Source organism: Abrus precatorius, unplaced genomic scaffold, assembly GCF_003935025.1.
Source record: "Abrus precatorius isolate BTA unplaced genomic scaffold, Abrus_2018 Scaffold7, whole genome shotgun sequence".
Lineage (NCBI taxonomy): Eukaryota > Viridiplantae > Streptophyta > Magnoliopsida > Fabales > Fabaceae > Abrus > Abrus precatorius.
In genome coordinates this window covers 26,767,269-26,782,770 of record NW_020874417.1, presented here as the reverse complement: position 1 = coordinate 26,782,770, position 15,502 = coordinate 26,767,269, and the positions used below count along the sequence as shown (strand labels likewise).

General features: G+C 32.3%; 2 protein-coding genes across 2 annotated transcripts; both read left to right on the top strand.

The window, feature by feature from the left end:
- The first annotated feature begins 3,239 nt into the window (after positions 1–3,239).
- LOC113872394 (protein YLS7-like) lies at positions 3,240–7,028 on the top strand. The gene is made up of 4 exons (XM_027509917.1): positions 3,240–3,470; positions 3,691–4,597; positions 4,733–5,007; positions 5,836–7,028. The coding sequence occupies exons 2-4, from the start codon at positions 3,853–3,855 to the stop codon at positions 6,637–6,639; spliced, it is 1,824 nt and encodes a 607-aa protein (XP_027365718.1). The 5' UTR covers positions 3,240–3,470; positions 3,691–3,852; the 3' UTR covers positions 6,640–7,028.
- Positions 7,029–8,675: 1,647 nt separating this feature from the next.
- On the top strand, positions 8,676–14,055 carry LOC113873193 (65-kDa microtubule-associated protein 3-like). Its single transcript, XM_027511219.1, has 13 exons — positions 8,676–8,807; positions 9,605–9,692; positions 9,814–10,020; positions 10,309–10,554; positions 10,652–10,861; positions 10,961–11,116; positions 11,207–11,366; positions 11,457–11,608; positions 11,715–11,802; positions 12,241–12,314; positions 12,454–12,528; positions 12,721–12,994; positions 13,589–14,055. The coding sequence occupies exons 2-13, from the start codon at positions 9,621–9,623 to the stop codon at positions 14,053–14,055; spliced, it is 2,181 nt and encodes a 726-aa protein (XP_027367020.1). The 5' UTR covers positions 8,676–8,807; positions 9,605–9,620.
- The last annotated feature ends 1,447 nt before the right edge of the window (positions 14,056–15,502 follow it).

Below are 15,502 nucleotides of genomic sequence, written 5' to 3'. Positions count from 1 at the left end.
TAATTAATATTGTTGATATTGATTGTGCGTTAGATTTTTTTAAAATATGATAACATTATCTTGCGGGATGAGGAGAGCAATAAAATCACTGTGATAGTAATAAAAGGCTAAAATAACAATTTTTTTTCATAAAAATAACATATATTATAACAAAAGGTGGGAGAGGTTGTGTGTTTCTATTGTGTGATTTTTATGAATTATACGATGGAGCATGGATTAGAATGTATTATATTGGATAAAGTATTTTGCATTTGAAAATTTTTGACAAATTTTTAGAAGATATTAATTATCTTAAAGATAACACTAGTATTCAACCTATTGTTGATAGCAAAGATGATGGATATATTTTTTTTTCTTTTTTCATAATAATAAATTCACTGAATATCAAACCAATAATTTTGTGGTTAGTATTTTCAGTGTATAACATGTTATTATATTGTTATATATTATTATTAGCAATATAACAACTTATATTTTTTTTTGTTATCTAGAAAATTTTTGTGAATTGTGTCTTTCTAAATCAGCCTTAGTCAATTCTTCTTCAATTTGCAAGCAGTTTTAACTATTATGCTAAAATAAAATAAATGTCATTTTAAATTATTTATCATTTTATAATGTAAAAATTATTTTATTATTATTTTTTAAATTGTTGACCCGCAAAATAGTACTATTTAATTACTCTGTTTGAAGATATAAAGTATTAATAATACTTCTAACGAAAAGATAATTTAAACTTTTGAAAATTAAAAAAAAAATATGTTTTTCTTTAATCTTCGCAACACTAAAGAACTATGCTACTTTTTTTGTTTTTAAACCGATGAAATGTAATTCACCTTCAACAAATTTAATAAAAAATAAAAATTAGAAGAGCAAGCAAAAAACACAAAAAATGGAGACACTTGTCCAATCTTTACAACATATTTACGATAATCTATGCGTCATATTAACTATCAATTTGATGAAATGCTATATTAATTATTTTTTTATTAAAACTATTGATTAAATAATTAATTTGTCAATATTCATATAAATATTATATATATATATATATAATTGTGTACAATTTAATATTTATTTATATTTTAAATAATATATCATAATTTAAATATTGCGTGACAATAAAATATCACTTAGTATTTAATGTGTAAAATTTTATAGACATGATATATTATATACGAATTTAAAATAAATAGTTTGATTAATTAAATATATTTAATAAAAAAGTATTACAAAATTTATTTTATTAAATTTGACATTTATAATACATAGATTAGAGTACGAACTCGAAATTAATATTTCATTTTAAAATTTACTCTGCAATATTCATTGAAAATACTTATTCTCTCTTTGAAAGATGATGATCCACTTGCCAGAAATGAATTACAAATAGTATTTCGTTTTATTAATATCATGCTAATAAAAAGAATAATAATATCATGATTAATAATCGCAAAAACAAGAATACATAATCAGACAAAGTTAAATAGATTTTTGATAAAATTTAACCAGATTCAAGGCATTTTTCAATTACTGAAAGATGTTTCCTACATTTCAAAAAGAGTAAAATTTTTATAAATTGTACTCAATTATTTTTTAAGAGATTAATATATATTACACTTTAACTTGTTTAAATTACTCTTATTTTATTCATTATCATTTTAAAGAGCTATCCTCCTCCTTTTATAAAGCTGTTCCTGATTCCTTCCTTTATTTAATGTCAACAGGAGAATTCATTTAGAATTGGCAAAGCCCAACATAAAACATAAGAAGCGGTTGTTTCCCTCACCACTCTTCCAAAACTTGAATTCTAAAATTTAGAAGTCATACTTAAAACACAATTTTAATTGTGATTAATATAATTGATTTTTTTCAAATGGTATAATGAAAACAATGGTGCACAAAATAAAATAAAATAATTATTAAATAAAAAATAAATAATAAATTAAGCCCACGACAGAAAAATAAATAAATACACAAAGGTCCTTATATGTTCTATTTGTAAAAATGAAAAGAATTTTTTAAGGGGAAAATTTTGGAAGGAGGCAAGGGGTAGCCCTAGCCTTTTTTTTCAAATAAATTTTCTTACGTGTATATATATATATATATATATATATATATGTGTATATTCCTTGCATATGGTTCTGAATCTATCCCTGATTTTATTACATAAAAGTGAAATAGATGCCGAATTTGAGTTTTTTCACTGGAGAGAAAAACAAAGTGGACATGTCAATTTCATTACTCTTTCATATGGAAGAATTAAACTTGGTCAAGGTGGCATATTGCAAAAGTAATCAACCATAGAATGATAATTCACATTTGATTCTGTCTCCCTTTTTCTATATTAGATAGCTTAAACACAAGGTAATTTGCCTACTATGGTAATGTAATCTTATTTCATCCTCGAATATGCCTTTAATAACCAACCATTTCTTGTTCTATCCATTTTAAACAAGTACCAAATTCCAGGAAAAAAAAATGTAAAACTATATTTTAACTAGATTATATGAAAGTTTCTTTAAAATATCAACTAGATGAGTTCTTACACATAGCTATAACAACATTTTAGTATTTTTACAATTTACTTGAATCGGTTCATGAGAATCAAAATGTTCCATTTTTCATTTATTCCGTATGAAAATAGGCAAAACCCTTCTTATCATATCACATAATAATAGATTATCAGGTAATTTAAGAAATTGAATTATACCAAGAAATTTAAAGTATTCCTATAATATATTAATATCCTATATATGATATAACGTGTGAGTAATAAGAGTATATAAATTACGTCAACCAAAATATGAGTATTTTTGGTAAAAAAGCAAATCATGAGTATTAGCAACAATTCAATCGTAAATTATTTATGGGGGTGTAAGAAGAAACTCGTTACTCATTAGTGCCAAGTCGCAAATAGCAACTCTCCCCAGCCAAACAGCTAATTCATAAAATCATTATTGAGAAAATGATAGTCTATAAAACAAAATATCATTTCCACACACACACACACACACAAATGACATTATGCTATAAAAAAGAACCAAAATAAAAGATAATTTATATATTACAGCTTAATTTACCCATAATGGGATATTGGAGCTAGTCAACCCTTGATCTTTGTCCTTTGAAGTGTGTCAATTATCAAAATTTTGCTCACAGATTTTCTTTTTTCTTTTTTCTTTTTTTAAAGAAACATTAATAATAATAATAAAAAAAAGTGCATTCACGAGTAACCAGGTGGTCATGAAATTGAGGTAAGGTTCTCGTTGATAAACAAACGCATCTGAGACCTCTATCTTGAATTACGCACCATTCCTTGCACAGAGGGACAAGCATCAGAAACAGAGCCAAAACTTGTTGCCATTTTCACCCAAATTTCGCTTTCTTTTGGTGCTTACGCTGCTGCCTCTATTTTCGTATCCAACATTTTCACCATTCCCTTCACTGTGCACCCAGAAATTCTCGCAAAGGTTTCTTCTTTTCATTCCTTCGGTGATTCAAATTCGTTTCTTGTTTCATTTTCGTTTCTGGGTATTTCAATTTACGGGTAAAATATTAGTTTTATCTTGATGGGCATCAAAATTTTAAAAATATTAAAGAAAAACAATGTCTAGGTATTTCTGCTATGCACATTTCCACTCAGAATTTGTTATATCATAGTGATTATTTGTGTATTTGTGGATATAACAGGGTTGCTCTAGGGGATTGATTTCATCTCAGCCACCAGTTACCTGAATCTCCTTTGTGGTTTTCATCACTAGAAGCTGTGTTTAATAATTAACATTTAGTTCTTTTCTAAGGTTTTGAAAGATTTCAGGCTTCAGGGTTTGATGTAGGGCTTGATTGTATTGGATGAATGACATGGCTTGGAATATCTCCAAAGGTTCTCCCAGAATGTCTTTCCATCCAAAGCCTCTCTCTTGGATTGTAGTTTTAGTGGGAGCACTTGCAGTTTTCTTAATTTATGCTTCCTGGGTTCTTGTATCATCCCCAATCGGTGCCACGGTTCATGGATATTTTTATAATGTAGGTAGTTTAGACAAGATAAATTTACCTGTCCCTTCAGTAAATGAAGCTCCTATTGATGGTAATTTGAATGAAAGTTTAGATCTTGCTGATAGGAAACCATCCTCTGATACAAAATCTTCCACAATGTCCACTGGGGTGTCTAGTGATAGCAAGATGGAACAGACTGATACGACATTAAACCCACAAGTAGACTTGACTGAGTCTACTTCAGTGAATCTTCCGACAAAGAAGGAGGTGAGTGGCGATGTGCAAGTTTCTAAGTCACAAGAGTCAGAAACTTCGTTTGGCGATGGTGCAGATGCAATTAACAATAGCTTGCCTATTAAAGCAGATTCACAAATTGATTTGCCTTCGAGTGCAACTCTGCCAGTGGTGGGTACCAATTCTTCCAATGCGACAGGTAATATTAGAATGGAGGGACCAACTTCCATGGCTTTGATCAATCAGTCCAGTGCTGTAATGACTCCATCAAATGAAACCTCGATGCCTTTTGATGATTCCACGTCAACAGTTTCAGCATCAGTAGAGAGGCCAAATAACACATCCTATGATGGTTCAGTTAATTCAGGTTGCAGTTTTAATCTTTTCACCTGCTCTAGCTTGTTATCGATGTATTATTGTATAACCATTTTTCTTAATATTATTTAGAATTACCGAGTGTATCATGGGTTCTTAAATTGGTGTTTCCCTTTCTGTTGTGTAGGCTGCGATCTGTACCATGGGAATTGGATCTATGATCCATTGGGACCATTATACACAAACAATTCATGCCCTGTATTGACGCAGATGCAGAATTGCCAGGGTAATGGGAGGCCTGACAAGGATTATGAAAATTGGCGATGGAAGCCCTTTCAATGTGACCTCCCACGATTTGATCCCAAGAAATTTTTGGAGCTGATGAGAGGGAAGACCTTGGCTTTCATAGGAGATTCAGTAGCTCGAAACCAGATGGAATCGATGCTGTGCATTCTCTGGCAGGTTATTTTTTTTCCTTATTGATCTGATTTGCATGGAAATAAAATGATTCCAAGATGATACAGATATTCTGTTTTGCTGACCTGTTGTTAATATCTTCCCATGGTTGCTGCATATTTTTTTGTGATCATGATTTTTTCTAGTATTGAGATACATTTTAAATATTTGAATTTTGTATACTATTTAAGATCAATGAGATTATCCATAAGGGCAAGACAAGCATAATTGAAGCATCAACAGTTCACTTTGTTGATTGTTCAACAGAAAATTATAGATAAAATCTAAAGTAAATTTCTGCTTCAAGGAAATAGGCACTTCAACATGAAAATTCTTTGAAGAAACAGAAGGGATATGTTCCGGTCTTACTCTTTGAATGTAGTTTTGAGTTTGTATTTGTTTGGTTTGGGATCCCCTGAATAAATAAATTGTTTATCAAAGTTACATGCAAGAAAATCCTCTTGGTACTTATCAAATACATCCTTTTGGCACACCTGATTTCTTATATTTGAGATATCTATATGTTTTTCCTTAATAAACATATTTAGATGGTCCTCCAGTTTTTACATTCTTCCTAACTTGGCTTTGATATTTTATGCTTTCATTTCCCTAGCCTTTGCAAATGGAAATTGTATTAAATTAAAGAAAAAGACACCTTTTTGCACTGGGTCAAGAATTGTCTTCATGTGCTATTGTCAGTATGAGCATTTGACTTTAAATATTCATCTACACATAGGGTTCTCACTTGGGAACTTATGTGTGCTGGGTGCATGTGCGTGAGCATCCATTTTTTATCATGGTTGAAAAGCTTAACAAAAAATATGGCACTTTCAGGTAGAGGTACCAAAGAATCGGGGAAATCGAAATATGCAACGATATTATTTTAGGTCCACATCAGTTATGATTGTCAGGATATGGTCCTCATGGCTAGTCAAACTAACATCTGAACCATTCGATTATGCACCTGCTGGTGTTGATAAGCTCCATCTTGATGCCCCTGATGAAAAGTTGATGGAATACATCCCAAAATTTGATGTGGTTGTTCTTTCTTCCGGTCATTGGTTTGCCAAGCAGTCTGTGTATATTCTGAACAACGAGATAGTTGGAGGACAGTTGTGGTGGCCTGACAAGTCTCGGCAAATGAAGGTTAACAATGTTGATGCATATGGCATATCTGTTGAAACAATTCTTACTGCTATTGCTACACTTCCAAATTACACAGGGCTTGCAATTGTGCGTTCCTATTCACCTGATCATTATGAGGGTGGAGCCTGGAATACAGGTGGATCATGCACTGGGAAGTCTAAGCCTCTTGCACTTGGTGAACTGGTGGAAAATGTGCACACAAATACAATGCATGAGCAACAGGTGACAGGTTTTAACCGTGCAGTGAAAAAGGCAACAAATGGATCAAAGTTGAGGTTAATGGACATCACTGAAGCCTTTCAATACAGGCATGATGGTCATCCTGGCCCATACAGAAGTCCTGACCCGAATAAGATTACCAAACGCGGCCCAGATGGGAGGCCGCCCCCACAGGATTGCTTGCATTGGTGCATGCCAGGTCCTGTTGATACCTGGAATGAACTTGTCCTTGAAATCATCAAGAGAGAATATGAAGGTGAAAGTGCATCATGAGATTTGTTTATTTTTTTTTACTATCAAGATGTTTGTTGTGCTTCTGCACTCCAAGAGGGTGCCTTGTGTAGAAATGTTACTTTCTGGGAATGGGTAAAGGTAGTCCAGTTGAATCTTTTCATAGGATAATATATTATAGAGGAATTAATTTATTTTTAAGGTTTGGGATGATAAGATGATAGGTTATTCCTCAATCATCAGAAGCCATTACTGCTACTACTACATGGCTAAGATGATCTAGAGCTAGTTCTTATTATAAGTATTACCTTACATTTTCTACTCTTGTTTCTTGCATTTGATATTTTGTAACCCATATCAGTTTATCAGTATCGAAGAGTTTGATATTTGTAAAAATAAAAATGCAAGATATCATGCTTTTTTGGAGCTTTGAGCTAAACATTTGTTGTTTGGATCCTTTTGAATGGCGGAGAGGACAATGTGGATTTTCGACAACCTTCCAAAATAATCTCATTTACCTTTCTAAGTCGTCCAAATTCAGAGAATTTTGCTGAAGAAACGAAATTAAGTTATTTTATGCGTCAACAACTTTTTTTTGCTTTTTTAAAGTTGTTTATTACTGTTTAAGAGTAATGAACGTAAATACTATTTTATTGATACATGTCGAATTTATTAGAAGAAATATTTCTGCTATGTTTTTAATTATTTCTTCCAAATTTTTAAAAGAACTTTTAAAACTTGTTATTAATATAAGATTTAGGAAAAATTAGGAGTATTTATTGTTTTTATATATTCCTTCAAGTTATTTTAATTATTTTTGCTTGATTTATGAACATTTGAATTGATGTTTTCTCATGTTTAAACAGGTTTTTTTATAAATATTTTGGGTGATTTTTTCGTGCAAATCTATACTCTTACATGAGCTATTTTTTAAGTAAATACATATTCTACATTTATAAGTATTATTGATTGATTTTTCTAATATGTGTAATGTAAAGAAGTTATATATAGTAAGTTTTTATTAAAAAATGTTATCTAGATAAGGAATTATATTAATTTTTTATAAAAATTTACCATTTATAATTTTTTATTACATACATTATTACACATGTTAAAAAAATTAAAGTATTATTTAGATGGATTTTAATAGTTTTTATTACAAGACATTTAATGTTTTTTTTATTAAATTTATGAATTTATTTTTCTAATTTTATAAACTATTTTCTATTTGATGCCAAAGATAAAATACATGAGAAAAATATCATTATTTGACTATAATATTTTAAAATAAACAAGTCAAACATTATATACTTAAATTACTTTTTCATTCAAGCAACTTTTCCTATTTAGCTGCATCGTTGGAGCAGTAAGGCTGAAGCTGCATAATTTTTGGGAGTTACATCAATAAAATTGTTATTTAAGTATAATAAATTCAATATTATTAATAATCAATCTTATCATACTAGTAAAACATGCACTCCTATTACAGTAAAAAAAGTATCAAACTAAAAATTATTGTAACTAAACTTTTCAATTAGTGTCAAATTAAAACTAAAATATACTTGTGCTAACCCTTGATTGTTTTAACGACTGAAACTCTGCTATTTTCACAACAATATATTATAGCTTTGAGGAAAATTATTGAAAAGTGTATAAATGGAGATAGATGGACAAAGCACCTCAAGCACTAATTTTTCTGATACAATTTAGTTATTAATATATAAAAAATGCCAAATCGGTTCTTTATTTAGAGTTTTCCAATTGGTAAGAGTTGTTTTTGTTGTAAGTATTGTTAAATCAAATCCAATCCAATTCATATGACTTTCTCTCTCTTCTGAATTTGAAATTCAAACGTCTTTTCCTTTTAATTTCTTTTCTTAGAATCCGAAGCCCCACACATACACAAAAAAATTATTATTATTATTTTTTAAAAAAAGCAGGAAGAAAAGAAGAGCATATAATAAATACAAATCCAAATCAAATCCACAACGAGCGCTCTTCAACGGTCCTTTTCATCAAAACGGCTACTTTCTCTCTCTCTCTCTCTCACACACACACACACACACTTAACAATTCAAACTTCAAACCCATTTTGCACGAAAACTCGCCTTTCATTTTGTCCAGAAAATCAAGTCATTCCTCTTCTCTGCAGCGACGTAGGAACATCCCATCCCAACACGAAGCGATTCGCAGATCCCTCTGTTGTTCAGGTCAGTTCTCACATCAGTAAAAATTCTTATTCGCTCTTAACATTCCGAGTAAAGTAAAACCATCCGAATCCCTAAATGCGGGAAACTGAAACCTCTGTCTAAATTTAGCAGTTTATGTGGTTCTAGCCTCTCTCCATTTTCCTCATTGTGGAATCGGTTACTCTATTTCTCGCTGCAAACCCCACTCGAGTTTGTGCTTTGTTTCTCGATCTTTTAAAATTTGAATTTTGTAGCTACTTCCACTTTTTTCTAGCTCAGATCCATGTTGCATTTCTCGATCTCTAATTTTACATTTGAGAAAATTAATGTACTACTTCAGCATTAACAGTATTGTTACTCATGTAGTGTTTTTTCTTAAGCTGTTTTGTTGAGTTCACCCTTGGCTTTCTTCCTTGAGATAAAGGTGTGTGTTTTAGGTTTCAGAGGTTTTGTTCAGTGAGGACAACTGTAGATGCTGTATATTTGCAGTTCGCTGTTTAGCAACTATAAAACTGTGCAATTGTTTCACTTTCTAACATATTTCAATTAAGCCTTAAAATGATGGAGTGTTGCCCTGTCTTCTTGGCATTGGCCACAAAACTTGCTTTTGGATCTCACTCAAAATTTAGAATCGTTTTCTGTGTTGGCACCCCTTGAACGGAGGCTTCTTTGATTTTTAAACAAATGTTTTCTTTCGCGAGTATTTTGTTTGTTTCTATATTCATGATGCATTGATACATAAATTTTCAGTCATATTAGAATGCAGATGTTTTGCGTGTTTTGATCTTTCTGAATTTTAATGAGAACGTCTCTGGCAGATACAAGTGCTCCAAAATGTCCAAACCTCAAAACGATCCCCTTTTGCAATCGGAAACAACTTGTGGATCACTTCTCTATGAACTTCAGGTATACGTTAAGTTTTGCAACAATTTTCTTTCCTACCATCCCCTCTCCCTCCTGCAGGTGGATTGAAGAATATTCAGTAAAGCTGTGAGAATCTCATTTTTTGTCTCAACTTATTTATTAGATAATATGGGACGAAGTTGGAGAGTCCGAGGCTGATAGAGATAGAATGCTGTTTGAGCTTGAACAAGAGTGTCTAGAAGTGTACAGAAGGAAGGTAGATCAGGCAAATCGGTCTAGAGCTCAATTAAGGCAGGCAATTGCTGAATGTGAGGCAGAACTTGCAGCCATCTGTTCAGCAATGGGCGAGCGACCTGTGCATATTAGGCAGGTTAGATATTTTATAAACTGCTATAATTTGCTCAGGCGTGTCTGTGTTTTACCAGAATGGGTTGGAAAAAGTGCTTAAGCCTCAAAGTAGACAATAATTTGAACCGGTAAAATCCGCATTAAAAAACGTATATCGAATCCTATGTGGATATATATATATATATATATATCTTAGAAGACTAATTATTTGCTATTTTTTAAAAAGCTTTTTGTTTCTTTAAAGATAATTTTTTATCCATTTAGACTACTGATATGATTTGTATTCTCTGCCTCTTTCTCATTTTACTAGTCCGATCAAAATGCTGGAAGCCTGAAGGAAGAGCACGAAAGAATTCTTCCTCAATTGGAGGAGATGCAAAAGCGGAAGTCTGAGCGTAGAGATCAATTTATAGAAGTTCAAGAGCAGATTCAACGTATCTCAATCGAGATATATGGTCCCAGAGAGTATATTCCTGCCATTATAGATGAAACTGATTTATCCATGAGAAAACTTGAAGAATTGCACAGACAGCTTCATGCACTGCAAATTGAGAAGGTCAATGATTTACTTCCTCTTATATTCTTTTTACAGCGTCACTTTTTGTGCTCCGTGTTACTGTTACTAATTATGCTTGTCTCTTCTTTTCTTGCAGAGTAGTCGCTTAAAGAAGGTTGAGGAGCATCTGTATACATTAAATTCTCTTTGTTCAGTGCTTGGTTTGGACTTTAAGCAGACAGTCAATCCAATTCATCCAAGTTTAGGAGACTTTGAAGGATCTAGGAGTGTAAGTAATGATACCATTCAGCAATTGGCTGTTGCTATACAAGAACTACGGGAAGTTAAATTACAGAGAATGCAGAAGGTAAAGACTGATTTAGAAATAAATTCTGTCTCTGTTTACAATCTTGTGGTTTTTCTTCTGGTTGAAAGTTGTAATTGTAAACAACTTGCGGATTGGCAGCTCCAAGATCTTGCAACAACAATGTTGGAGCTTTGGAACTTGATGGATACACCTATTGAAGAGCAACAGATGTTTCAGAACGTTACCTGTAATATAGCTGCTTCAGAACATGAAGTAACTGAACCAAACACCTTGTCTGTGGACTTCATCAATTGTGTGAGTTATAAGCTACTCAAATATCATAAGGACTATATTTCTTGATTTTTTGTGTTCCACAATTCATGGGGAAGTAATAATGTCATGCAGGTAGAGGCAGAAGTATCTAGGTTAGAAGAGTTAAAATCAAGCAAAATGAAAGAGTTAGTATTAAAGAAGAGAACAGAGCTGGAGGAGATTTGTCGCAAGACTCATTTGGTTCCAGAAGTAGATAGTGCAGTGGAATATGCTGTTGAAGCGATAGAATCTGGTAACTTTCTACTTTCTATAGCAAGATACTTCTGACATGATTGCAATTATTTCCTTTGCAAATTTGAAAGCTGCCTCTTTTTTGATGCAGGATCCGTGGACCCTGCTTGTGTGCTTGAACAAATTGAACTTCAGATTGCCCAAGTCAAAGAGGAAGCTTTTAGCAGAAAAGAGATACTTGAAAAGGTTGAGAAATGGTTGGCAGCATGTGACGAAGAATCTTGGCTTGAGGAATACAACAGGGTTAGTTGTTTGTATATCCTCCTTCAACATTGCCATTTGATTTGCTTTTTAATCATAGCTAGTTAGCTACAATCTAATTTTAACTACTCATTTGTTTTCCTTCCAGGATGATAATCGATACAATGCAGGGAGAGGTGCTCATCTTACTCTAAAGCGAGCTGAGAAAGCTCGAGCCTTGGTTAACAAAATTCCAGGTATTTATTCGTTAACAAAATTCCAGTTTCCAGGTATTTTTATCGATCTTAATTGTTAGCTGTGTAATCATGTTTATTATCAATTCATTATTGGACCTTTACTTTTATGACTCAATGATACAACAATACATAAAAACTGAATCTTAAACCTGCATTATAGTGGATTATATTATAGTGTACTGTAGGGTTTGGATATGAAGTGATAATTATTAATGATTGATCTGACTTTGTTTGTGAGTTCGAAAAATCAATTTCAGAGTAACGAGCACTACTTTAGTTATTTTCTTGATTGGTATTGTTTTCTTCAAGTCTTGTTCCACTACATTCATCTTTCAACTTCATTTCTCTGCCAAGCCATCTGATTCTGCTTGTAGGATAAATATTTTTTTTCAGCATCAGTGTTCGAATATTTTTTCATTTTTTCATTTTTGCATATAGCAATGGTGGATGCTTTGACTTCAAAAACTATAGCATGGGAAAAGGATAAAGGCATTCAGTTCACATATGATGGCGTAAGTACTCTACTTGGGCTAGTCTCGTGACGAATTTTCAGATATTTTAGGGGGGGGTTGAATATTACGTTGTTGTCTTTTAATTCATTGTTAAAGTGAATTTGCTTCAAAATGATTCCTTCTGTGTGGAGCTTTTCAGATTCGTTTACTCTCTATGCTTGAAGAATACAATATATTACGGCAAGAGAAAGAGCAAGAACGTCGTAGGCAGCGGGTATAGTCATCTTATTGGATTTAATATGCATCCCAAATAAATATTCCAGTTATAAAACCCTTATCTTGTCTCTACTCTAACTCCTGGGTTTTGGAATCCGGGCAACATTTTATTGATCTTGTATCATTCAAGAAATAGATGTTTTGTGTTATTTTTATCCAAAACTAGTTAAATATTATCTTTTTGTTTCAGGACCTGAAGAAACTTCAGGGACAAATGATAGCGGAACAAGAGGCATTATATGGGTCAAAACCAAGCCCTTCAAAGCCTCAGAGTGTAAAAAAGGCACCTAGGATGTCAACCGGAGGTGCAGCTAGTAGAAGAGTCTCCCTTGGTGGTGCAATGCTTCAAACTCCAAAACCTGATTCAAAAGCTACTCATTCACGTGCCATTAGAAAGAATGACAAAGCCCACCAAATTGACCAACTGAATTACCTGGATGATGGCATTTCGTGTTTATCATCAGGTAGTTTTTTCAACTTTATTATTCCCCTCCTTTTTTAGGTTATATTTTAGAGGTTACAGATATCTCGCTTAGTAAGAGTTTATAAATTGTTTTTTCCTGTTTGGCTGAAAAGAAGAAAGAACAGGGATTGCTTTGATGGGTCGAAGCAAAACTTTTTTTTTGGGTAAAAAACAATATTGTGTCGGATTCCATCCTGTAAACTTTCTTCACAAAATGGATGACACGAGCCTTGTGCATTGTAATGTGTTCAACTTGTCATAAAAAACCAGCCTCAAATGTTTGTCAGATACCTATGATTTTCTTTGTCATAGTAGAAGATACTCCAACGGATTCTCCCAAGTACTCTTCTTTATGGTAAGGTTGTATGTGGAACCAAGGATCTGTTTATCCCAGCTGGTAGATTTTCTCATAATTTTTTGCTGGTATATCTGGCATTGTTCTTCCCTTTATGTTTGTGTTTTAAGTAAGTTGCACAAACATGCTTTGATGTAATAGCCCGATACCATGAATACGAGTTCTCATGTACCATAAAGAGGCATTCAGAACTCAATTAGAGTATTTTTTTTTATTTTGTTTTCCACATTTTTTTTGCAGCTAGAAGAGGACTGGATATTGCTGGTGTTCCAGTAAAAAAGTACTCATTTGGTGCCGGGAGTCAAGGCACAGAATCTCCTCTGACAAGGCAACCCTTTTCTCCCATCTCTTCCAATGTATCTTCAAAAGCAAATGTGGTAAATGCCACAGAAGAACTGAATAAACAGAGTGATAAGTTACAGAAAACAATGTCACTTAACAACGTGCCATTCACTACTCCCTCCAAGATCCCTACTGTGGTTGATGAAGAGAATAGAACTCCAAAGGCAATGCCTATTCCTGTCCCAGCTACACCTTCGACAGTATCGATTCCAATGACTATGGCCATAACTCCAGTTCCTTCATCAGTTTTGAAGAATATAAGCTTGAATCCAACTCCCACATCAGTTCCTTTTGGTGGAGGTGAAATGGTTCAAGAGATTGAATATTCCTTTGAGGAAAAAAGGCTCGGGTTTATGTTAGCATGATGACTCTCTTGTTTGCTTTTTCATTTTACTTGTAGTTACCTGTGATGATAATCATAAGTCAATTGTAAATTGGCTTCCTGATTGTTGTGTACATTTCAAGTGGAACAAACTTACTAATGTGAGATTTTGCTGTCTAATGCGATTGAGTTTTCTTGTATTGGATATCCACTTCTACATACAGAAGGATTATTAATATTTTGAATTCAAAATATTTCATCATGAGATTTAGCATTAGCTTGCCTTATTGTAGTTTGGCATGATGTGTACCATACAAGTTACCTCTATCACCTTCTCTACCTTTCTCTTTTTTTGTTTTGCCAGTTTCTCGACTTTTATCGTCGAAATTATTTATTATTGACTTCACAATCAATGTATTTGTTTTTTGTGGGCTCTTGATTTTCTCGCCTTGAAAGCAATATTCGTCAATGTGATCATATATATACAGCTTTTAAAAATTATAGAAAAATAATTATGGTGTGGTGGACAGATGAAATTTTAAACCTAGGTTTTGAGGAACAATGAATTGATTTCTTTAGTGATTAAATTTGCAGACTCAATTAATGTAGGTAAAAATACTCCCGATAGAGTCCTAATTTTACAACAGGAAATATTATAAAACAGTTATTATTCAAGGTGAGCATGTTTTGATATCATCTTGGTGGGGGAAACTTTCCAAAACAAAAGTCAAGAGCTTAGTTTTATTCTATTATTATAATTACTAAAACTTTGATTATGATAAAAATTGGTTTTTTATTTATTTTCCTTTTCATGGTAAAATAATAACTTTTTCTCCCAGCCTTCAAAGAAAATAAAAAATCTCCTCCGTCATTTGGCTAGGATTATTGACAAACTGCATACAAACTTTTATCAAATCAATAAGAAAGAAACAAAATAAAAGAGGTGAATGTCAATTTTATCATTTTATATTATATAAAATGAACGTAAAATTATAAGGAAAAATAGAGAAGAATATAGAAAGGAAGAGAAAATCATAATTTCATTTTCAACATCTTCAATACAAATGAGACACTTATTTATAGGCCTAAAACTATAACCGAAGAATCATATATCTTTGAAGGAGAATTAAACAAAACAGTTACAAAATCGTAAGTTACAAAGAAGAAGGAGAAGTTATGAATATGGACATTCATTCATATAATAATTTATAACACTTCCCCTTGAATGTCTATTATTTGAGAATATGTTTAATAACATCTAATTAGAAAAAACTCAATGGGATAAAAGCCTAAGAAAAATATATTATTATTCAATATGTTATTACATGCTGCCTTATTAAAAACCTTGCAAGAAAACCCAATGGAAAAAAATCATAGCTAAGGAAAAAAGAGTGCAGAGCATATTTAATTCTCCCCCTCATGTGGACAATCATTTCAAAGACGACGAAGTCCAATCTTATGAACTAGTTATTCAAAAGTTTTACTTGGAA